Source organism: Mustelus asterias, chromosome 2 (genome assembly GCF_964213995.1).
Source record: "Mustelus asterias chromosome 2, sMusAst1.hap1.1, whole genome shotgun sequence".
Taxonomy (NCBI): Eukaryota; Metazoa; Chordata; class Chondrichthyes; order Carcharhiniformes; family Triakidae; genus Mustelus; species Mustelus asterias.
The window spans coordinates 17825707-17850241 of record NC_135802.1 but is presented as its reverse complement, the minus strand read 5'-3'; the positions used below and the strand labels follow the sequence as shown (position 1 = coordinate 17850241).

The following is a 24535-nucleotide window of genomic DNA, read 5'->3' as shown; positions in this document are numbered from 1 at the left end:
TCGCTCTCCACCTGGAACGGGATGGATTCATCTATAGCGTGCATCGTGGCCTTCGCGATATCAGCTTTGATGCGGTTGAAGGCCAGACGGGCCTCTGCCGTCAGGGGAAAAGAGGTGGATTTGATCAGTGGACGGGCTTTATCCGCATAATTGGGGACCCACTGGGCATAGTACGAGAAGAAGCCCAGGCATCTTCTCAGTGCTTTGATGCTAGTGGGGAGGGGGAGTTCCAGGAGGGGATGCATATGTTCGGGATCGGGGCCGATGACCCCGTTTTCCACCACGTACCCAAGGATGGCAAGGCAGTGTGTGCGGAATACACACGTCTCCTTATTATAGGTCAGGTTAAGGAGATTGGCTGTGTGCAGGAATTTGGCGTCGTGGTCCTGCTGATCGTGGCCGCAGATGGTGATGTTATCCAGGTACGGGAAGGTAGCCCGTTCTGGTCCACCATTCGGTCCATCTCACGCTGGAAGACCGAGACCCCATTGGTGACGCCGAAAGAGACCCTAAGGAAATGATATAGGTGACCATCCGCCTCAAAGGCTGTATATGGCCTGTCCTCCGGGCGGATGGGGAGCTGGTGGTATGCCGACTTCAAGTCGATGGTGGAGAACACCCGATAGTGCGCAATCTGATTGACCATGTCAGTTATGCGAGGAAGAGGGTACGCATCCAGCTGCGTGTATTGATTAATGGTCTGACTGTAGTCAATGGCCATTCTGTGTTTCTCACCAGACTTTACGACTTCCATTTGAGCTCCCCAGGGGCTGGTACTGGCCTGAATGATCCCCTCCTTGAGGAGCCGTTGGACCTCGGACCTGATAAGGGCCCTGTCTCCAGCACTATACCGCCTGCTCTTGGTGGTGATAGGCTTGCAACCAGGGGCAAGATTAGCGAACAGAGAGGGAGGGGTGATTTTAAGAGTCGAGAGACTGCAGGTTGTGCGCGGTGGGCAATTTCGAAACTGCTGGTTGCAGACGGAGAACGGGGGAAGAGGCCCATTATAAATCATAGTCACACTCCTCAGGTGGGTCAGGAAATCCAGCCCCAAGGGTACAGCCGCGCAGAGATGAGGCAGCACGAGGAGCCTGAAATTCTCATGTACCGTGCCCCTCACTGTCAGGGTCACTACGCAGTATCCGAGGACATTTACGGAGCGGGATTGCGATGCCATGGAGATCGTTTGTTTGACGGGCCGCACGGAAAGGGCATTTCGACTCACCGTATCAGGGCGAATAAAGCTCTCCGTGCACCCACTGTCAAACAAACAATGCTCCACGTGGCCATTTACCTGGACGTCCATTATGGACCTGGCCCGTTGGTGAGGCTGGGACTGGTCCAGGGTAATCGACGCCACTGTCGAGGCCTGTGAGAAGTCACAGGCTGCTGACGACGTCGGAGATGGCGGCTCCCGCGGGTCGCACGCGGCTGATGGCGTCCAAGATGGCTGCCCCCGCTGGTCGCATGCGGCTGATGGCGTCCAGGATGGCTGCCCCCGCTGGTCGCACGCGGCTGATGGCGTCCAAGATGGCTGCCCCCGCTGGTCACATGCGGCTGATGGCGTCGAAGATGGCAGCCCCCGCGGGTCGCACGCGGCCAATGTCGTCCAAGATGGCGGCCCCCGCGGGTCGCACATGGCCGATGTCGTCCAAAATGGCGGCTCTTGCGGGTCGCACGCGGCACTACTGGACCTTGAGGTGGACTTTGCCTGGCAGACCTTCGCATAGTGGCCCTTCTTCCCACACGTGGAGCAGAACGAATCCTTCGCCGGGGGTGCTTTCCTAGGCCGCAGGACACAGCATTTCGGACCACTGGAGACTGCCGCGGCGGTAGAGTCGTGGACTGCATGTGGCGTGGTGTGGGTCAGGGGCCCGCTCAAGTACTGGGGAGGTAGTGGCAGCGGTGCCCACGATGCGCTCGCATGGTCGGGGGTGTAAGCTTCAAGATTACGGGAGGCCAGCTCCAGCGATTCGGCTAGCGCCACGGGGGGTTTTCTGCAGATCCAGCCCACCCTGCTCCAGCAGCCGCTGTCGGATATAACTCGACCCGATGCCCGTGACGTAGGCGTCCCGGATTAAGTCCTCCGCGTTTTGGGCGGCTGATACTGCCGTACAGTTGCAGGCCCGGGCGAGTACCCGCAATGCGCACAGAAATTGGTCGCACGACTCACCCGGCTGTTGTTGGCGTGTAGCCAGTAGATGTCGTACGCAGACCTCATTAGGCCGCTTGTGGTATTGGCCTTTTAGCAGTTCGATTGCGGCCGTATACGTGTCGGCGTCCCGGATGGTAGCATACACGACGGCGCTTACTCGTGCGTGGAGCACGTGGAGTTTGTCAGCCTCGGACTGGACTACAGCGGAGGCATCGAGGAAAGCCTGGAAACATTTTAGCCAGTGATCAAAACTATCAGAGGCTCCCATGGCTTGAGGGTCCAGCTCGAGTTTGTCTGGCTTCAAGAGTTGCTCCATCACAAGAAAATTTTAATATAGTTAATAAAATTGATGCACAATCAACACCCAGAGACGGAATCTGGAATAATAGGCTTTTATTAACTATAAAAGGGAACTAACTGTACAGTAAACTCTAACCAAGGGACCGGACCAGAATGAGGCGAAGGGGAGGAGCAGCCACCTTTATACCCCAGTGAACAGGGGAGGAGCCTCAGGCAGCACCAGTCGGGGTGTGTCCAGTCATCAGGACATAACAGTGGTTATCAGAACATGATGTGGAGATGCCGGCGTTGGACTGGGGTAAGCACAGTAAGAAGTCTCACAACACCAGGTTAAAGTCCAACAGGTTTATTTGGTAGCAAATACCATAAGCTTTCGGAGCACAGCTCCTTCGTCAGATGGAGTGGATATCTGTTCTTATAATTTCCACTCCATCTGACGAAGGAGCTGTGCTCCGAAAGCTTATGGTATTTGCTACCAAATAAACCTGTTGGACTTTAACCTGGTGTTGTGAGACTTCTTACTATCAGAACATAACAGTGGTTTACCACAATCGGCAAACTTACTGATCCTACCCCTCACATAGTCATTTATGTCATTTATATAAATGACGAACAATAGGGGGCCCAGCACAGATCCCTGTGGTACGCCACTGGCCTCCAGTCACCCTATGTCTTCTACTGCTAAGCCAATTATGAATCCACCTTGTCAGATCACCCTGTATCTCATGTGCAATAGTCTTCTTAAAAAGTCTCCCATGTGGGATTTTGCCAAAGGCTTTGCTGAAATCCATGTAAACTACATGGATTTCAGTGAGCTACATGTGATACTAATGAGTCAGTTAAAAGTGTTGCCCTCAGCTTGTGTGTACACACTGCTACCACTCCTCTCCCCCACCCCGTGTCCAAGGCAATAACTGCAATTTTAAAACTCTTCATAATGCTCGCATCTCTTTGTTTTAAAAAAACACTAGGTTTGTTAAAGACTTCTGATTTCAATGCACGATTCTCTCTCATGCACATCAGAAATCAGAAAAATGTTCGAGCACGGTAGCACAGTGGTTAGCACTGGGGCGGCACGGTGGTTAGCACTGGGGCGGCACGGTGGTTAGCACTGGGGCGGCACGGTGGCACAGTGGTTAGCACTGGGGCGGCACGGTGGCACGGTGGTTAGCACTGGGGCGGCACGGTGGCACAGCAGTTAGCACTGGGGCGGCACGGTAGCACAGCGGTTAGCACTGGGGCGGCACGGTAGCACGGTGGTTAGCACTGGGGCGGCACGGTGGCACAGCGGTTAGCACTGGGGCGGCACGGTAGCACAGCGGTTAGCACTGGGGCGGCACGGTAGCACAATGGTTAGCACTGGGGCGGCACGGTAGCACAGCGGTTAGCACTGGGGCGGCACAGTAGCACAGCAGTTAGCACTGGGGCGGCACGGTAGCACAGCAGTTAGCACTGGGGCGGCACGGTAGCACAGCAGTTAGCACTGGGGCGGCACGGTAGCACAGTGGTTAGCACTGGGGCGGCACGGTAGCACAGCAGTTAGCACTGGGGCGGCACGGTAGCACAGTGGTTAGCACTGGGACGGCACGGTAGCACAGTGGTTAGCACTGGGACGGCACGGTAGCACAGTGGTTAGCACTGGGACGGCACGGTAGCACAGTGGTTAGCACTGGGACGGCACGGTAGCACAGTGGTTAGCACTGGGGCGGCATGGTAGCACAATGGTTAGCACTGGGGCGGCACGGTAGCACAGTGGTTAGCACTGGGGCGGCACGGTGGCACAGTGGTTAGCACTGGGGCGGCACGGTAGCACAGTGGTTAGCACTGGGGCGGCACGGTGGCACAGTGGTTAGCACTGGGGTGGCACGGTGGCACAGTGGTTAGCACTGGGGCGGCACGGTAGCACAGTGGTTAGCACTGGGGCGGCACGGTAGCACAGTGGTTAGCACTGGGGCGGCACGGTGGCACAGTAGTTAGCACTGCTGCTTCACAGCTCCAGGGACCTGGGTTCGATTCCCGGCTTGGGTCACCGTCTGTGTGGAGTTTGCACATTCTCCTCGTGTCTGCGTGGGTTTCCTCCGGGTGCTCCGGTTTCCTCCCACAGTCCAAAGATGTGCGGGTTAGGTTGATTGGCCATGCTAAAAATTGCCCTTAGTGTCCTGAGATGCGTAGGTTAGAGGGATTAGTGGGTAAATATGTAGGGATATGGGGGTAGGGCCTGGGTGGGATTGTGGTCGGTGCAGACTCGATGGGCCGAATGGCCTCTTTCTGTACTGTAAAGTTTCTATGATGATGATATAGAAGACGGAATTTCCCTAAAGATTAGAGACGTCCATTGTTTTATAACTCGACAGAGATTTCTAAACTGCGGTTGTGAGATGCAGATTTTCAAATGTTCTTGCCGATGGAACAGATTCGATAATGTGCAGTCTGGGCAGGTGTGTTAAGGGGGCTGTTGCTACACACTCAGTGCGAGTATTGCAGTACAGTGAGCTCCTCCCCCTCCCCACCAGCTCATTCTGCAAACAAAAAACACTAAATCACTGGTGACAGCAGACAATCGGGTTTTTTTGGGGGGGCGTATTCAGGGGGAACAGGAGACTATCTGGATTTTTTTGGGGAGGGGTGTAAGGGGGTGACAGCAGACAATGTGTGTTTTGGGGGCGGTCTGTAGGCGGGTGACAGGAGATAATCTGAGCTTTTTGGGTGGCACGGTGGCACAGTGGTTAGCACTGCTGCTTCACAGTGCCAGGGACCCGGGTTCAATTCCAGGCTTGGGTCACTGTCTTGTGTGGAGTCTGCACATTCTCTCCGTGTCTGCATGGGTTTCCTCCGGGTGCTCCAGTTTCCTCCCACATTCTGAAAGTCGTGCTGGTTAAGTGCGTTGACCCGAACAAGCGCCAGACTGTGGCGACTAGGGGAATTTCACAGTAACTTCATTGCAGTGTTAATGTAAGCCTTACTTGTGACTAATAAATAAACTTTTACTTTTTGGGGTGTAACGGGGTGACAGGAGACAACTGTTTTTGAGGGGTAGTAGGACGCAGTCTGGGTTTCTTTTGCGGGGATGTAAGGGGGTTTACAACAGACAATCTGTTTTCTTGGGGGGGGTTTGTAAGGGGGGTAAAATCCAAAATTGAGCTCCATACCAGCTGATAAATAACAGCAGCGCAGATTCCGCCTCTATTTACACCTTCCTCCAGGGGTTTTTTTTTCCGAAAAGATCTGCAGGTGTTTTGTGGTTTTTTTCCTCTGTCGCCACCACCACAGGGCAGTGTTTTTCGAAACTGCATGCAAATAAATTCTCAGAGGCAGGGTGCGAAATGAGAGGGGGGGCGGGGAGGAGTAGGGAATGAAGGAATGTAGCAGCATTGACTAAAGATATTCTTCAAGCAGTAGCTGAGATATAAAATATAAAGTTTGATCACATATTTATTAATCTCCGGGGGGCGGTGGGGTCTTTTAGCCTTTATGAAAATGTATATTTGTAGTAGTATGGTCTGGGTTACTAAATATCGAGTGGCGCCGCCCATTGCTTGTTACATTTATAACACTTTGCCAGAGCTGTGATCCTGTGTTTAAATTGGATCGAGATAGTATCCAGCACTGAGTGAAATTGTGTGTGTGAGTGGGAGGGGGGTGGGGGGTACAGTAAGGAACACGATCCAGGTTCAGGTTAAAGTAGTGTATCATGTTTCCCACTGCAGTGTTGCAACTTCTGTTTTAACTTTTTACACAGTTTCACGGTTTATCTTGGTTGCAATCTTTTGGTATTTAGAGGAAGACGGATATGGGGGTGTGTGTTTGGACTTTTGTCTACCGCACTTGGACAGATCGACACCAGCGTCGCCCCGTCATCGGGTTCACTTCCTGAACTTGTATTATTTGTGGTGAAATTTTTTTTTACACAAAAAAGTTTCTCCTTCCTTTAGAAATGGGGCGGACGGATGTTTACGCGCGTTTTAAACATCGTCCCTCCTCTGTGCGATTGGTCTCAAATCTGTGATTTGGCTTCGGGGTGGGGGGTGGCTGAGGGGAATGTGGGGGTGGGGGTGTTAAAAGGAACACATTTAGGAAGCTGTGTGTAGCTCTCAATGTGAGTTTGTTTCCCTTTTGGACTGGCTCTTGATTGGGAATTGCTGTCCTCACGTGTGCTGGCTAAAGGGCGAGGGCAACAATAACAAACATCTCCTTCCAAGCAACTGTCCCACAGCCCACTTCACATGGCTGTGGAAAGGGAGATTTAAACAATAAATCCTCCCCCCCCCCCTCCTCCTCCCATCCCCAGATGGATGGTTGCTGCGGTCGGTGGTGATTTTTTAAAAAGGGGCTTTAATTCAGAGGGTTGAGGCAGCTGTAGCTTTTGCCTCACTCTCTCTCTCCTCCTGTGCAAAGCGTGTGTGTTGGAGCTGCCAGTAAGGACGCAGGTTCAAGTGCTGGAGTCGCCTGAATCCCTCCATCCATCCATCCATCCATCCCTCCCTGTCCCTCTCCCATCAATCCAGGAGACCCTATGGGAAGCACAGCCGTGGATTCCACCAAGAAGAAGGGCGGAATGAAGAGAAACAAGAGGCGCATGTTGCGCCTGAATATCCCGGTAGGTGCAGTTGACCTCCCCTCTCTCTCTCCCTGTCTGCCTCTCCCCCCGCCACCCCTTCTCTCTCTGTCATTCTGCCGATCAAGTGAAGCCGAAAGCGGGGAAGGGGGGTTTGTTATTGAGAGGTGATGTTTTCTGTGCCAGGCTGGGTCTGACTCATCCCGCGACAGCGGCCGCAGATGTAAACATTGCAGCGAGGCGAGCCTGTTAGCCCGTCCCTTTGCTGAATATGGGGAAGTTGGCGGAGCACAGGAAATGCCTGCCCATCGCACACGAGAAATGGGGGGGGGGGGGGGGGGGAGAGGGGGCAGATTGACCATTGAGCCTGGAGTCAAGGGGCATGGGAGGCCGGTGCCACCCGCCAACATGCATCTCCACCACATCTCCCTGCAGCTCCGTAACAAGGGGCTGTTCTATCCCGGTGCAGAGCCATACTTAAATGCAGAGGAATGTTTACTCATTGCATTCTCAATATTGGGGAGAGGGAAGAGGAGGAAAATCATTGCTCGGGAACGGAGTCTCGGGTGGCTTAAAGATTGGAGAGGAGTCTCTTGAACTTTTTATTGCAGAGTGTGGCGGTGGGGAGATTGCAAGTGTAACTGCAGAATGAAGTGGCATTCGTGCGAAATGAGCCAGCTGTGGTCGAGCGGAATCACAGCCTCTGTAGTTGAAACTCAGAAATAGGTTTATTGCCAAAATTCAGCCCCATGTAATATTAACTTATTCATTTTTTGGGGGAAAAAAATCACGTATTTGGTGGGCGGAATTGCTTTCAGAAGTCAATCACTCTGGATTAAGTAGTAACAACCTGCTGAGTCATGTACGAACACCAAAAGCATGTGGGTGGGGAGCTAATTGACTCAAGTCTCGACTCCTGCACTGAATAATCCAAATAATCCAATGCCATTTTAAAATCTCCCGCATCCAGAGGCAACAGGGAGTTTAACATTTTTTTTTAAAGCCTTGTTTCAATTTATTTTCTGTCCTGCCACATTCTTTGATAACGATTGGGGGAAGGAAGGTGAGAGAGAATGTGCCAGGTAAATAACTCACACCACAGCGATCAATGTATGAAGGTAAAATTTCAGTACTCCTACATGGGAGTGCAGAGAATCATTTCTGACTCGACATTTCTGCTTGCTAGGAGGGAGTAGATTAAGAAAGACAAAGAGGCTGGCGGAAGGTCCCCTTTATTCAGTTTCTACATGAACCAAAAGGGGTTGTGAAACAGCTGCTGATCACTAACGAGTGGAACTGAAAATGGTCTCTCCTGACCACCACCTGAGAGTTTCCATATCGTATCAGTCTGTGGCCGCCACAGACTGGATATCCATGGGGATTCTACATCCCTGTGAGTTCTGCCAACCCGGTCATGCAGTAAATGCAGTTTCAAGGGCCGGGCTCCATGCTCCATTTTAGAGGAATCCCAGCTACGATCCAAGTTAAGAGCTAACTTTGTTTTACGTGGTCACTTTGGCTAAATTTGTTCTGGCCATGATCCACTGCGGAACTCTCCTTGAACAACCAGAGAACGTTTGGTTGAATCTGATAGGGAGGATAGGCAACAGCCTGCGACCAACCGTCTTCCCCACATTTAGCAGCGAGGATAAATATAGGCTGGACTTGATTGGGAATCCAGTTTACAAAGGGATGGAGCTCCCCAAGCACTTCTAGACCAATACATGGGAAAAGTTGTGAATGATACCACTGTGGTAAACCACTGTTAAGCTTATTGCCTGTGTGTGTGTGTGAGTGACATGCCCCTGCCGGCCCTGCCTGAGCCTCCTCCCCCCCCCCCCCCCCCCCCCCGTGTCCAGGTATAAAGGTGACTGCTCCCCATCCCCCTGCCTCAGTCTCTGGACCAGTTCATCAGCATGGGTGTGCTCCAAGTCTTTTGAGAATAAAAGCCTATTTGTTCTTGCAGACAAACTAGTCTTTGCTTGATTGATAGTGCATCAACCACCAGGGTTGTCTGCTAACTGGGGTGGCGCATGATCTACTCCTAGGAAAATGTTGTCCCATGAAGCACTGAAAGAGTGCTGCATGGTCTATGGTTCTGTCTTTCAGAAGAGCTACTAAACTGAGGCCCTGTCTACCCTTTCAAGTGGGCACAAAAGTTCCTCCCATGGCAGTGGTGCAGTGTTATTGTTGCTGAGCTAGTAAACCAGACACCCAGGGTAATGCTCTGTGGACCCAGGTTCGAATCCCACCATGGCAAATGATGAAATTTGAATTCAAATCTGGAATTAAAAATCTAATGGTGATCATGAAACCATTGTTGATTGTTGTAAAAACCCATCTGGTTCACTACTGTTCTTTAGGGAAGGAAATCTGCCATCTTTACCTGGTCTGGCCAACATGTGACTTCAGATCCACAGCAATGTGGTTGACTCCTAACTGCCCTCTGAAATGGGCAATTAGCAATGGGCAACAAATGCTGTCCAGCCAGCGTTGCCCACACCCCATGAAAGGATAAAAAAAAAACTATTTTGAAGAAGTGGTTCAAGAACCACTACTGGGTGCCCAGGCCAATATTAATCTCTCAATCAACATCACTGAAAAAAAACATTGGCCCATAATTTCATAGAATCCCTACAGTGCAGAAGGAGGCCATTCGGCCTATCGAGTCTGCGCCGACCACAATCCCAACCAGGCCCCAATCCTGTAACCCCACATATTTACCCTACTAATCCCCCGACACTTGGATCAATTTAGCATGGCCAATCAGCCTAACCTGCACATCTTTCGACCATGGGAGGAAACTGGAGCACCAGGAGGAAGTCCATGCAGACACGGGGAGAATGTGCAAACTCCACACAGGCAGTGACCCGAGGCCGGAGTTGAACCCAGGTCCCCAGCGCTGTGAGTCAGCAGTGCTAACCACTGTGTCACCGTGCTGCCCAAAGTAACACTGATGTTAATGGTGCTCAATGCTGCACAAATGCTACAGTGACTTCAGGTGAGGGCAAGTATTCAAATGAATGGTGAAACCGTAAGGTTGTGGCCTGAGTTGTGTTGCTCTCCTGCTTGCTCTCTCAAGCTGGCATTTCATTGTCTGGTTCACCATTGAAATGCATTTCAGTTATGTTGAGTTTGCCATATTTGAATGGCAAATACAAACTGACTGAACCGCAAAAAAAATTCTTGTCTGAAGTGTCATAATGTATATTTGAAGCCAATTAAGGTCCGCCCGTATTTATTCCAGCTTGGATTAGCCATCAGAGATTCTTTTAAAGATGTGCCAATTGTTAATTACTGCCAGAGTACTCACCAGTACTGAAAATTAGCCATTACAAATGTGACCATTTATTTCTTTGAGCTTTAATTGTTAGATGTTTAAAAAATATGCAATTGAAAATAAAATTTCTGTTTATTTTTCTGTCGTTCTCCTCTCTCGGTGCAATTGTTCTTGCCCTCTCTTTCTTCTCCTGTTCCTGATTTGGCATTGAACACTCTCTAATTAGAAGCATAGAATGTTCTTTTGTGCTATTACCATTCAGACCTGGCTGCCTCCAGCTCCCTCTGAAAACCACCATTGAATCTGCCTATACCACACACTCAGGCTGTGCATTCCAGATCCCAAACACCCCCTGCAGGGGGAACAAGCTTTTTCCACGTCTTGCCATTGCCATTGCTTCTTTTGTGAATCAGTGTGCTCTGGCTCTCAACTCTTTGGGCAGTGGGAATAGTTTCTCCCCGTGATTTTAGAACACCTCTGCCAAGTCTCCTGTCACCTTCTCTAAGAAGAACAATACCAGCTTCATCAATCTAGCCATGGAACTGAAGCCCTTCATCCTTGGAATCCTTGTCATAAATCTTTTCTGCGCCTTCACATTCTTCCTAAAGTGCAGTGCTCGAGAATGGATACAATACTCCCTCGTTGTTGTCATCGGTCCCTTGAACTGATGATGGATTCTGCCAGGCTCTGTGATTTGTGTTCCCTCTGATAATTTAGCAGGCCAATCCTGGAGCCAGCTGTTTGGGCAGAGAGGACAGGGATTGCCCTGAGGAAGGGAGAGTTCTTAACCCAGGATTCTGTTCGCTCTCCTACTTTCATCGCTCCTCCTCCGCAGCAGCAGTAGGATTTATGCAGTCGCAGCTTGTAGGATTTTGATTTGATATATTATTGTCACATGTATAAGAGTATTGTTTCTTGCGTGCTATACAGACAAAACATACTGTACATTGGGAAGGAAAGGAGAAAGCGCAGAATGTAGTGTTACAGTCATCGCTAGGGTGTGGAGAAAGATCAATTTAATGCGTGCTAGGTCCATTCAAAAGTCTGATGGCAGCAGAAGCAGGGAAGAAGCTGTTCTTTGGAGTCGGTTGGTATGTGTCCTCAGACTTTCGTATCTTTTTCCCGAAGGAAGAAGGTGGAAGAGAGAATGTCCGGGGTGCATGGAGTTCTTAATTATGCTGGCTGCTTTTCCAAAGCAGCAGGAAGTGTAGGCAGTGTCAATGGTTGGGATGATGGTCTGGGCTTCATTCACGACCCATTGTTGTTTCTTCCGGTATTGGACAGAGCAGGAGCCATACCAAGCTGTGATGCAACCGGAAAGAATGCTTTCTATGGTGCATCTATAGAAGTTGGTGAGAGATGTAGCGGACATGCCAAATTTCCTTAGACTGCTGAGAAAGTAGAAGCGTTGGTGGGCTTTCTGAACTATAGCATCCGCATGGGGGACCAGGACAAGTTGGTGGTGAAGTCATCGACTTCAGGAGGCATGTCTACATCAATGGTGATGAAGTGGAAATGAGCGAGAGCTTCAAGTTTCTAGGTGTTTAGATCACCAACAACCTGTCCTGGTTCCTCCAAGCTGATGCTATAGTTAAGAAAGCCCACCAACACCTCTGCTTTCTCAGGAGGCTAAGGAAATTCAACATGTCCGCTACAACTCTCTCAAATTTTTATAGATGCACCATACAAAGCATCTTTTTGGATGTATCATAGCTTGGTATGGCTCCTGCTCTGACCAAGACCACAAGAAACTACAAAGGGTTGTTAACATAGCGCAGTCAATCACACAAACCAGCCTCCCATCCATTGACTCTGTCTACACTTCCCGCTGTCTTGGAAAAGCAGCCAGCATAATTAAGGACCCCACGCACCCCAGACATTCTCTCTTCCACCTTCTTCCATCGGGAAAAAGGTACAAAAGTCTGAGGTCACGCACCAACCGACTCAAGAACATCTTCTTCCCTGCTGCCTCCAGACGTTTGAATGGACCTGCCATATACTAAGCTGATCTTCCTCTACACCCTAGCTATGACTGTAACACTATATTAAGCACCCTCTCCTTTCCATCTCCCCTATGTACTCTATGAACAGTATGTTTTGTCTGTATTGCACGCAATAAATTTTCACTGTATCCCAATACATGTGACAAATCAAATCAAAAGTCAGGGTGCTGATTGACTTAGAGGGGGACCGTACTACCTGTTTGTATGTGCCTGCTGCCCTTGTCCTTCTAGATGGTAGCAGTTGTCGGTTTGGAGGGTACTGCTTAAGGAGCCTAGTTTAGTTTATTTATTAGTGTCATAAGTAGGCATGCATTAACACTGCAATTAAGTTACTGTGAAAGTCCCCGGGTCATCACATTCCGGTGCCTGTTCGGGTACACTGAGGGAGAATTTAACATGGCCAATGCACCTAACCAGCACGTCTTTTGGACTGTAGGAGGAAACTGGAGCATCTGGAGGGGACCCATGCAGACATGGGGAGAACGTGCAGATAGTGGCCCAATCCAGGAATCGAACCTGGGTCCCTGGTGCTGTGAGGCAGCAGTGCTAACCACTCTGCCACCTTGCCTACTTTCCCTTTATTCCATCAGCTAGAATTTTGCTGAGATGTCTTTGTGTGGCATTTTTTTCAAATGCTTTTAGCAACCCATATATCCGACACCATCAGCATTTCCCTAATAGATTTGAAGAGCACCTAGCAGATTGGTGGAATGGGAGCCATGTGGTAGATAAAATTTAATGCAGAAAAGTGCAAAATGACACTTTCTACTAGGAAGAACAAGGAGAGGCAATATAAGATAAAAGGGTACAACCCTAAAAAGGAATGCAGGAACAGAGGCACTTGGCAGTATATGTGCAAAATCACTGAAGGTGGCAGGACAGGTTGAGAAAGCGGTTAATAAAGCTTCATAGAAGCATTGAGCACAAAAGCAAGGAAGTTAAGATGAACTCTTCTAAAACACTGGTTCAGGCTTAACTTGAGTAATGATGGGGTAGCATTTCAACCCTAACAGACAAGAAAGCCTTTTAGGTTGTTATGTAAATATCATTAGCCTTTCTTTATGTGGCCTGTAAGTACTTAAATGAAAAATAATATGCAGAGCAGAGAATCAAGTGTAAATCAAATGGTCGCAAATCGATAGCAGGGAGATATAATTTTAATGAAGACAATTTCATAGATCATAGAATCCTACAGCACAAAAGGAGGTCATTCGGCCTATCGAGTCTACACCAACCACAATCCCACCCAGGCCCCACCCCCACAAACCCATGCATTTACACTGGCTAGTCCTCCTGACACTGGGGGCAATTTAGGATAGCCAATCCATCTAACCCGCACATCCTTGGACTGTGGGAGGAAACCAGAACACCCAGAAGAAACCCACGCAGACACGGGGAGAATGTGCAAAGTCTATGCACGCAATGACCCGAGGCAGGAATTGAACCCAGGTCCCTGGCTCTGTGAGGCAGCAGTGCTAACCACTGTGCCATCATGTTGCCTGTAATAAAGAATTCCTCCAGGAATAAAGAAGGCGGGTGGGAGAGAACTTAGGAAGAAATACAAGAAAATGGCAGAAGAATATATAAGTGCAATATATGAGGTGGGGAAAATTGAGGCTTAAAGGAAAAATACCAAAGTTTTTCCCCTCAACCCACAGACAACCTGAGCATTTTTGTTTAATTTACTCATTGAGTATAGATTGACTGCGACAAGTGTAGTCAAAGTACTTTGTGACATCCAGAAGACAGATAGGAACTCTCATCGGCAATTTTCACACATTAGAAGGATTCAAGACTAACATACCTTCTGGGCCAGGTGGCATATTTCCGAGGGCGCTGAAGGGGATAGAGGAAATCTGCAGGGTTCAGGCTACGGCAGTGACCAATTCATTGGACCCTAAAGAGTTGCTCAAGATTAGAAACTGGTGAATATGGTGCCAGTTTATAAAATCAGACGCATTGGGCTCAGCTAACTCGGAAGGATGAAGGGGCTGGAGGAGAGTACAGAGGTTGGGAGGGCTGAGGGGCCGTGGAGGATTAGAATTTTAAAACTGAGACGTTGGTTCCCAGTTAAACAATGCAGGTCAGTGAGCACATAAGTGATGGCGGGACAGGACTTGCTGCATTCGGACACGGGTAACCGAGTTAGAAATATATTTAATATGCTTGTACCACAAAAATCAAGGAACCCACCAATGTGTTCTGTCTTTGAGAGAAAATGAATTGCTAATCAATCTAACCTGACATTTGTTTATAAATTCTAGTTGCTGTATCACCACACAGTTTCAATATCTTTACTCTGTCCAATCTTGTGTGAAAACCTCAATCCTATCCCATAAAATTGTACATTTCGTGAAACTGCGAAGGCAGTGGTGAGCTGTCATCTTCAAGCTAATCCTTTTTGATTTGATTTATTATTGTCACGTATTAGTATACAGTGAAAAGTATTGTTTCTTGCACGCTACACAGACAAATCATATCGTACATAGAGAAGGTAACAAGAGAGTGCAGAATATAGTGTTACAGTCATAGCTAGGGTGTAGAGAAAGATCACCTTAATAGAATAGAATCATAGAATGTGAGGTAAGTCCATTCAAAAGTCTAATGGCAGCAGGGAAGAAGCTGTTCTTGAGTCAGTTGGTACGTGGCCTCAGACTTTTGTTTCTTTTTGCTGACCGAAGAAAGTGGAAGAGAGAATGTCCAGGGTGTGTGGGGTCCTTAATTATGCTGGCTGCTTTGCCGAGGCAACGGGAAGTGTGGACAGAATCAATGGATGGGAGACTGGTTAATCCTTGTAACAAAGTTTAATCATTGATCCTAGCTGCACTCTTTTGTGTTCTCTCCAAGAATTTCAAAATCTGTTCTTCTGTGTGGGTTGAGAAAAAGGCAATGATATTTCAACTATGAACATAACAAGCTCATGTAACTAAAGTAGAGTGATTTATTCACTCAGCAGTGCGTTTCCTAGAATCATTAGGGGAAGGTGGTGACATAGTGGTATTGTCACTAGACTAGTAATCCAGAGACACGGTAATGTTCTGAGGACCTGGGGTTGAATCCCATCGCGGCAGCTGGTGAAATTTGAATTCAATTTTAAAATATCTGGAGGCACACGTGATAACCATTGTGCTACCGTTCTTGTGAAGCCTTTGGTCGCAGAGTGCAATTTTAGCAGTCTTTATGATTATTAGCTTCTGAAGGTGCAAAGACCCACATTGATTTAATATTTAAACTGCAAATGGCCAGCTGGATAGTTTGATACATTTTATAGGGTAGAAGCTCAGGGAACAGTTTAACCAATTTGCCGCACCCTTCTATGACTACCCTATGGACTTCTAAATCGGGTTCCAATTGACAGCACATCCAAGAGAATCACTGAATGATTACAGTGCAGAAGGAGGCCATTTGGACCAACATGTCTGCTCTGGCTCTCTGCAAGAGCAATTTAGTTAATTAGACTCACACAGCCTTTCCCCATAGGGTTGTGTTTAATTCCTCCACCGCACCCCCCCCATCTTCAAACACTTATGTAACGTTTCTTTGATAGTCCTAATTGTATCTGCCTCCACCACACTCAGATTGTGACCACTTACTGCGATTCTTCAAATTACAGTTGGCAGGTCAGATTGAATAGACATTGTTCAGATTGAATTGCAGCCTGAAATAATATAAAACACTCAGCAGGTTAGACAGCATCTGTGTTGAGATGCACAATTTGGGGGTGGTGGTGGGGGAGGTCATCAATGTAGTACAAGGTTATCTGGCATTACAGGAGTTCAGTAAGAAGTCTCACAACACCAGGTTAAAGTCCAACAGGTTTATTTGGTAGCAAATACTGTGCTTACCCCAGTCCAACGCCGGCATCTCCACATCATAACAGGAGTTAACATGGGACTGGGAAACAGTACCACCCACAGTGTGATGTAAAGAAACACATGACCTGAGATTAGTCAGTTGTGGATTGGACAGAGACCTGTGTGGAAGCAAGCATGGGGTTGGCTCATATCCTGTACATAGTTATGTGTTATCAATAAACATTTAACGTTCAACTGTGCAAGACTCAGAACCACTTTGCGAACCTACTAACCAAACATACAACAATCAACACAAAACATTAATTCTTATCTCCCACAGATGCTATCTCATCTACTGAGTGGTTGCAGTATTTTCTGTTTTCATTTTGGATTTCCAGCATTTGCAGAACTTTCCTTTCGATCCTAAAAGCTGATATTTTGGATCCCATAGAGAGAAACCTCCTCCTCCTAATTTCATACAGCGTTGGTATTTTCGAGACTACTTACCGGTTTAAAGCCTTTGCTCATTGCGATGCCTGGGGCGGCACGGTAGCACAGTGGTTAGCACTGCTGCTTCACTGCTCCAGGGACCTGGGTTCGATTCCCGGCTCGGGTCACTGTCTGTGTGGAGTTTGCACATTCTCCTCGTGTCTGCGTGGGTTTCCTCCCGGTACTCCGGTTTCCTCCCACAGTCCAAAGATGTGTGGGTTAGGTTGATTGGCCATGATAAAATTGCTCCTTAGTTTCCTGAGATGCGTAGGTTAGAGGGATTAGTGGATAAAATATGTAGGGATATGGGGGTAGGGCCTGGGTGGGATTGTGGTCGGTGCAGACTCGATGGGCCGAATGGCCTCTTTCTGCACTGTAGGGTTCTATGATTCTATGCCTGCCCCTCGCACTATAATCTCACTTTTTTATTTCCCAGGCTCTGCAGTTAACACAATTATTTTCTGGGGTGGGGTGGGGTGGGGCGGGGTGGGGGGGGGGGTGGAAGAGTGATGGAGCAAGTGAGTTTGTGGGTTGAGTTGAACCCATTGGTTTGTTTAACTGCAGGGAAAAGCAAACTGGTTCACTAATGCCTGGGGAAATGTTTCGCTGGCTGGTGCCTCTGACTGAATTCTCCCCTGGAAAGTGAGAGCAGACAGGGAATATTTTTTCGGTGAATGTATTCAAATCTGCAGCATGTCACTGAAGGAAATGAGTCATCTAACCTATTCTCTTTTCACATTTCTGGCAGCATCGAGGGTTGCAGTGGAAGGCACATACAATTTAATGTTCAATTGCTCAGGCTAGTGAGTTCATTTACTGGGAGACAGCTTGCCACACATCACTTGCACCAGAACCAGGTGGCAGGTCATTGACCTGAGATGTTATCCCTGCCTTTCTCTCTCCACCGATGCTGCCTGATCTGTTGTGTATTTCTGGCAATTTATTTTGGGTGGGGGGAGATTTCCCACCCATGGTTAGGTGCATTGGCCATGTTAAATTCTCCCTCAGTGTACCCAAACAGGTGCCAGAGTGTGGCGACTAGGGGATTTTCACAGTAACTTCATTGCAGTGTTAATGTAAGCCTACTTGTGACACTAATAAGTAAACTTCAAAACTTTAACTTTGGGTTTGGGGTGGGGGGGTTGGAATTAGTGCTGAGGGCAAGGGGAGGGGGGGTGGTGTCTGAGAACTATTCAGCTTGGGATGGAAGTTGTTGAGTGGGCGACAAGGGAAAGTTTCAGTCGTTGGGCGGCGTGGGAGAACAGGAGTTTAGCGTTGGAAAATTACAGAAATAATCAAACACCTGTCCGTTCAAAGGCGTTTTGTTTTGTGGCAGCAATTACACCTCAGACAGCAGCCCATGTCCGCGAATAATAAATAGAGTGAGGATTTAAAGATACCCCACAGCCAACAGAAATTGGTCCCAATTGTGGCCTTGGACTCACATGTCCCACAATTTGGGAAACCCTGATTTAGGCCCTAAACTCTGAAATTATCTTGCGAACATTTTCCACCTCGTCTACCTTGCATTCCTCCTTTAAACACCGACCTCTTTGACCACCCTTTTGGTTCCCCCCTGTCCCAGTGACTCCGCATTTGGCCTGGCGTCAGATTTTGTTTGGCAATCACCTTGGGATGGTTTTACTTTGTTAAAGGTGCTTTTTGAATATAGGTTGCTGTTGACGATGACTTCTGGCTGCTCTTTTTGTTGTCTCTCTGCATGTTCTATTTCTGGTATCAATGGACCTGTGTTTGACACCAAATTGTTTAAATATTCTGGAAAGTCAGCTGGATGCCAGTCATCTTTCCTGTGTTTCACAATGTTTGAACACTTCTGTTGAAAATCATTTCTTGTAAAGGTATCTGCAATAAAGAGAGGGAGGGGTCAAGAGGTTGTAGCGATAGCTTGGGCCTCGCCAATCCAATTTTGGCAACAGCTGAGAGCTTACTTTAGTTAACAAGCTTTGGGGAATTCCCAGAGAAATAAGAGTTTGTTTCAGGGTGTGTTGCTGCTGACATTTTATTATTTCATGATTTGTTCATCACCTCCTTCAGTGTCGCTGTTGTCGTTTTGCAGTCTCCGTTTCCCCACATGTTGGGGTCGTGATGCGGTGCACTAGTATCATCACTTCCCTCTGAACTGGCGTATTCTTTTGAATTCACTCTCAGGATGTTACATACAGTACACAGAATCCCTGTAGTACTGAAGGAGGCCATTTGGCCCATTGAGTCTATGCCGACCACAATCCCACCCAGGGCCTACTCCCGTAGCCCCACTCGTTTACCCTGCTAATCCCCCTGACATTAGGGTCAATTTAGCACGGCCAATCAACCTAACCCTGCGCATCTTTGGACTGTGGGAAAAACCGGAGCACCTGGAGGAAATCCATGCAGACATGGGGAGAACGTGCAAACTCCACACAGACAGTGACCCGGGGCCGGAATTGATGTTGGTTGCCACCTGGCAAGGCTGGCTTTTAATGCCCATCCCTGGTGCTCGGAGAAGGTAGTGGTCAGCCACTTTCTATTTGTGCGGCTTCCTGGGTCAATTCAGAAGGCAGTTAAGAGTCAACTATGTCGCTGTGGGATAAGCACAGTAAGAAGTCTCACAACACCAGGTTAAAGTCCAACAGGTTTATCTGGGAGCACAAGCTTTGAGTGTCACTCCTTCTTCAGGTGAATGAGGAGTTGTGTTCACAAACAGGGCATATAAAGACACAAATTAAATTTACAAGATAATGTTTGGAATGCGAGTCTTTACAGGTAATCAAGTCTTAAAGGTACAGACAATGTGAGTGGAGAGAGGCTTAAGCACAGGTTAAAGAGATGTGTATCGTCTCCAGCCAGGACAGTTAGTGAGATTTTGCAAGCCCAGGCAAGTCGTGGGGGTTACAGATAGTGTGACGTGAACCCAAGATCCCGGTTGAGGCCGTCCTCATGCGTGCGGAACTTGGCTATCAGTTTCTGCTTAGCGATTCTGCATTGTCGTGTGTCTTGAAGGCCGCCTTGGAGAACGCTTACCCGAAGATCAGAGGCTGAATGCCCTTGACTGCTGAAGTGTTCCCCGACAGGAAGAGAACACTCCTGCCTGGTGATTGTCGAGCGGTGTTCATTCATCCGTTGTCATAGCATCTGCATGGTCTCCCCAAGTACCATGCTTCGGGACATCCTTTCCTGCAGCGTATCAGGTAGACAGCTTTGGCCGAGTCGCAAGAGTATGTACCGTGTACCTGGTGGATGGTGTTCTCACGTGAGATGATGGCATCCGTGTCGATGATCTGGCACTCACCACCCTCTGAAGTGGTACTCTGAGGGAGGCTATTCAGCCCATTAAGTCTAAGCTGGCTGTTTATTGAATAATCCAATCAGTTCCAAACGCCATTTGCTGCCTGTAGCTCCGCAGGTTTATTTTCTTCAAGTGCCTATCCAATTTGCTCTTAAAATCATTGATGGTTTCTGCTTCCACCACTCTCGTGAGCAGTGAATTCCAGGTCATTCGCACCCACTACTTAAAGAGGTTCTTCCTCTCCTTTCCCCCGCACCGTTTGTCCAGAACCTTAAACCTGCACCCCCGCATCCTTGTTCCAACAACTAGTGGGAACAGTTTTCCTTACCACCTTAACAAAGCATCTACCAAACGTTCCCTCAATCTTCTTTGCTCCAAGGAGAACAACCAAAACTGCTTTCTTAAAATCCATGTTGACAAAATCTTCCTAATTCCCTTAACTAGTCTCTGTTTATTCATCAGAAAAATCAGTTAGATAGGTCAAACACAATCTGCCTTTTATAAATCAGTGCTTTCTTTAATGAACTGAAACCTCTCCAAGTGCTTGTTGATTTCCCCCCGATTATTGTTTTAAAATCTCCCACAATTGGTGTTAGACTGATTTTGTTAGGAATGTCCTTGCACCTTTTCTCCAATTTGCCACTCTCCAATCCTCTGGCACCTTCCCAGTATCTAGGGAAGATTGCAAGCCCTAATGCTCCTTCCACTCTGACTTCTCTCAGCCGCCTGGAATGCAAACGATCCGGATTGGCTGACATATCTGCCCTTTAAATACAGCCAGCCTTTCCAGTACCCTCCTGGATCTCATGTTTCACCCTTTTGATTCATTGCACTACCTCCACTTCTACCAAAATTGTGCTTAATGAGCACCAATAAGCAATGCTCATTAAGGTTCCTCGCCTTCTCCTGCACCTCTGAGAATATATTACCACCTTTGTCCCTATAGGACTCATCCCATCCCTTCCTACACAGCTTGGATTTGAACTCAAAGCATTAACCTGGATCTTTGGGTTGCTAGTCCAGTGATATTACCACTGTGCCACTGCTACCTGCCTTTACAATGGCAGTAGAAGATTTTTGGGTTCCCTGTTTGTATTGACTAATATTCTATTCTCCTCTTAAAGTAAAGTTTATATATTTGTCACATGTAAGGCTTAGATTAACACCGCAATGACGTTACTGTGAAATTCCCCTAGTTGCCACACTCCGGCGCCTGTTCAGGTCAATGCATCTAACCTGCACGCCTTTCAGAATGTGGGAGTAAACCGGAGCACCCGGAGGAAACCCACGCAGACACGGGGAGAATGTACAAACTCCACACAGACTGTGACCCAAGCCGGGAATCGAACCCGGGTCCCTGGCATTGTGAAGTAGCAGTGCTAGCCACTGTGCCGCCCCTCTTGCCAGTCAACCAGGTGGTTTTTTAAAAATTTCACGATGGTAGTTTGATGGTTAATTTTTAAAAATTGTTTTATTTCCATTTCATTCCAAAATAAATGAATTTGACTGAAGTGGTGAGATTCAAACTGCTGTTCTTGCAGGTTATTGATGGGGTGGCACGGTGGCACAGTGGTTAGCACTGCTGCCTCACAACGCCAGGGACCCGGGTTCGATTCTGGCCCCAGGTGTCTGTCTGTGTGGAATTTGCACATTCTCCCCGTTTCCTCTGGGAGCTCCGGTTTCCTTCCACACTCCAAAGATGTGCTGGTTAGGTGGATTGGCCAAGCTAAATTGCCCCTTCGTGTCCAAAAGATGTGTAAGTAAGGTGGATTAGCCACGGTAAATGCGCGGGGTGACGTGGATGGGGGAGTGGGCCTGGGTAAGGTGCTCTTTCGGAGAGTTGGTGCAGACTCGAATGGCCTCCTTCTGCACTGCAGGGATTCTGTGATTCCATGATTAGCCCAAGGCACTGGCTTACTAGTTAAATAAGACAACCAGTGCACTGCTATAATCCTAACTAGCCGTCTCCCTGATCTGTCATTCCAAGAAATTCACCCAATCTGCTTGGAAAGGGCTGAATTTTTGTGTGTGTGTATCGCTCAAAATCCACATCCATGTATTATAAATGGAATTTCAAACTGTCATAGTTGTTAATGGTGGATATCACATTTACCATATCTTTGAAGTTGACAGCTCTGCATTTTTAATGCACTGTGCTGTTGAGGATATTTGAAGTTTGTGCTGTGATTGATTTTGAATTCAAAAGTGGATTCAAAGTACAGATAGAGAATAGTTCAGCGATGCACTATGCAGTCGAGGGCAAACTGCTTTTGTGTACAGATTTAGGTGGCCACGGTTTAATCATAGAATCCCTACAGTGCAGAAGGGGACCATTCGGCCCCTCGAGCCTGCACCGACAATGATCCCACCCAGGCCCCTATCCCTGTAACCCCATATATTTACCCTGCCAATCCCCCTGACACCAATGCATAATTTTAGCATGGCCAATCAACCTAACCCGCACATCTTTGGACTGTGGGAGGAAACCAGAGCACCCGGAGGAAACCCTCGCAGACAAGGGGAGAATGTGCAAACTCCACACAGACGGTGACCCAAGCTGGGAATTGAACCCGGGTCCCTGGTGCTGTGAGGCAACAGTGCTAACCACTGTGCCATCGTGCCGCCCTTAATCTTGAACTTTGCCTTCCCGTACCCCACAATTAACTATGGTTGTAAATGTTTGAAGTGTAAATCATAAAAATGCTCTTGGTTTAGTGCATATGAATTCAAAGCGTAGTATTTCCAGGTCTGTATAAGGACTGTGTCACACCCTCCCCCATCGCTGAAATATCTCTACGTCCCTTGCCTCCATTCTCTTATCTGTTAGTCATTTATCTGTGCCTTGCTAATCTCTCATAGCTTTTTGCTTTTCTTAGATCTTTTAAAATGCTATCACTGTTAATCTTCGGGCAGTGTTCCTTTTATACTATCGTTCGTTCCTTCATGCGCAAGTATGGATGTAGATTGGCTGTTAGTCGGATCATCGAATCAGATTGAACAGGAGGAGGCCACTCAACCTACTGTGTCCGTGCTAGCACTTTGAGCCGGAACTGCAGCTTCCCGTTCCTCCTGCACTCCTGGAGAACATGGAGGAAATTTGTGGGAAAATGACAGATTGGAAAATGGGAGGAAGTTTTCCCCCATAACTGGATTCCCAATAAGTAACAAAGTGCGTTTAACTGTAGCCAATGTCGGGATTAAGGATTCATGTAATTTTCCCAGTGTAAATTATTGCTGTATTCGGCTTGAAGAGTGGTCTGACCCAACAATGCTGGCAATAGGATGAGACTCCGATGGGCCAGTAGGTAATGGGTAAGGAGAGGAATTGCTTCAGATTAAAATAAGGTGATGCGTTAGAATCATTTTGAATCAATTCCCTGCAAAAAAACGGGCAGCACGGTGGTGAGGTTAGCACTGCTACCTCACAGTGCCAGGGACCCAGGTTCGATTCCCGGCTTGGGTCACTGTCTGTGTGGAGTTTGCACGTTCTCCCCGTGTCTGCGTGGGTTTCCTCCGGGTGCTCTGGTTTCCTCCCACAATCTGAAAGACGTGCTGGTTAGGCTGCATCGATCTGAACAGGCGCTGGAGTGTGGCGACTGGGGGAATTTCACAGTAGCTTCATTGCAGTGTTAATGTAAGCCTTACTTGTGACACTAATAAATAAACTTGAAACTGAGTTTCATAATGGCGAGAATGCCGGAATGATCCGCGATGTTCCCTCAGGCATTCTCTGCACCACAATCGTCCCACACTCCAGTCACTTTTTTTGGCAGAGTGGCGAGTTGTGCGTGCTGGTACTACATGGGGGTGGGGGGGAAGTTCCAAAGTGTTTGGGCGCCGTTTCGCAAGGGTGCCCGATCTCACAGTGCACTGGGAGACCCCCTCCCACCCCACATAGACATCACGACCACCCCCTCCCCAAATCGGTGGAATGTTCCCTCACCCCCTCCCGACAGCGGGGCACTGGGGCCCTCCCGATGGGTCCCCCTGCCTGACCCCTGACATGCCACCCCCCCCCCCCCCCTCCCATCATGACCCCCTTCATGTTCCATCCCTGCACGACCCCCGGCATAACCCCACTCTCTTGGCACTGTCCAGGCACACTGGCAGTGCCTGGTGGCCACTGCTGGAGTGCCTGGTGGCCGGTGCCAGGGAGCCAGGTGGGCAGTGCCTGATGGACGCTGCCTGACCATGCCCCCCCCCAAACCACCCGGACTCCGAGCCCCCCCACCATGGCTATTACGCCGGGTCTCTACTAGTGGGAACCAGTAGTGATTCTCGCAGTTCTCGTGCTGCACCCGAAGTTTGGAAGATCTTGGGAGCTAGAAGAATTGAGCTACACATATTTAAATGCTATTTCCTCATTTGCACCATTAGCAAGGGACTGGGATGATTGCAAACACCAGGCACTGAACCCACACAATATTTTTCAGGATTGGTGCAATCTGCGACAGGAGCAGCAAGGTCAGAAAATCGCCCACATTGTTTCATCCTTGCTTCCCCTTTTCCCTCAGTTTTACCTCTCTCCCACCCTATCCCCCCCCCCCCCCCTTCCCCCACATCTTCTGATTTCAGCTTCTCTGCCATTTGGCCATCCACCCCTTCTATTCTCTCTATGGACTGCCATTAGCAGCCCTTTCCCCTGGCTTCTGTGGCTATGACTTATCTTTCAT

General features: G+C 48.4%; 1 protein-coding gene across 8 annotated transcripts in view; it reads left to right on the top strand.

Moving 5' to 3' along the window:
- Positions 1-24535, top strand: part of LOC144506100 (5'-AMP-activated protein kinase subunit gamma-2-like) — a 496688-nt gene that overhangs the window by 46313 nt on the left and 425840 nt on the right. For 2 of the 8 annotated variants that reach the window (XM_078231935.1, XM_078231928.1), the window contains exon 1: positions 6621-7052. The exons of 4 other annotated variants lie outside the window; for them this stretch is intronic. In XM_078231935.1, the coding sequence (XP_078088061.1) occupies positions 6969-7052 (84 nt within the window). In that variant the 5' untranslated portion in view covers positions 6621-6968. Of the gene's footprint in view, positions 1-6616; positions 7053-24535 lie in introns of those variants that run through there. 2 more of the 8 variants (XM_078231944.1, XM_078231920.1) reach the window with 2 other exon arrangements.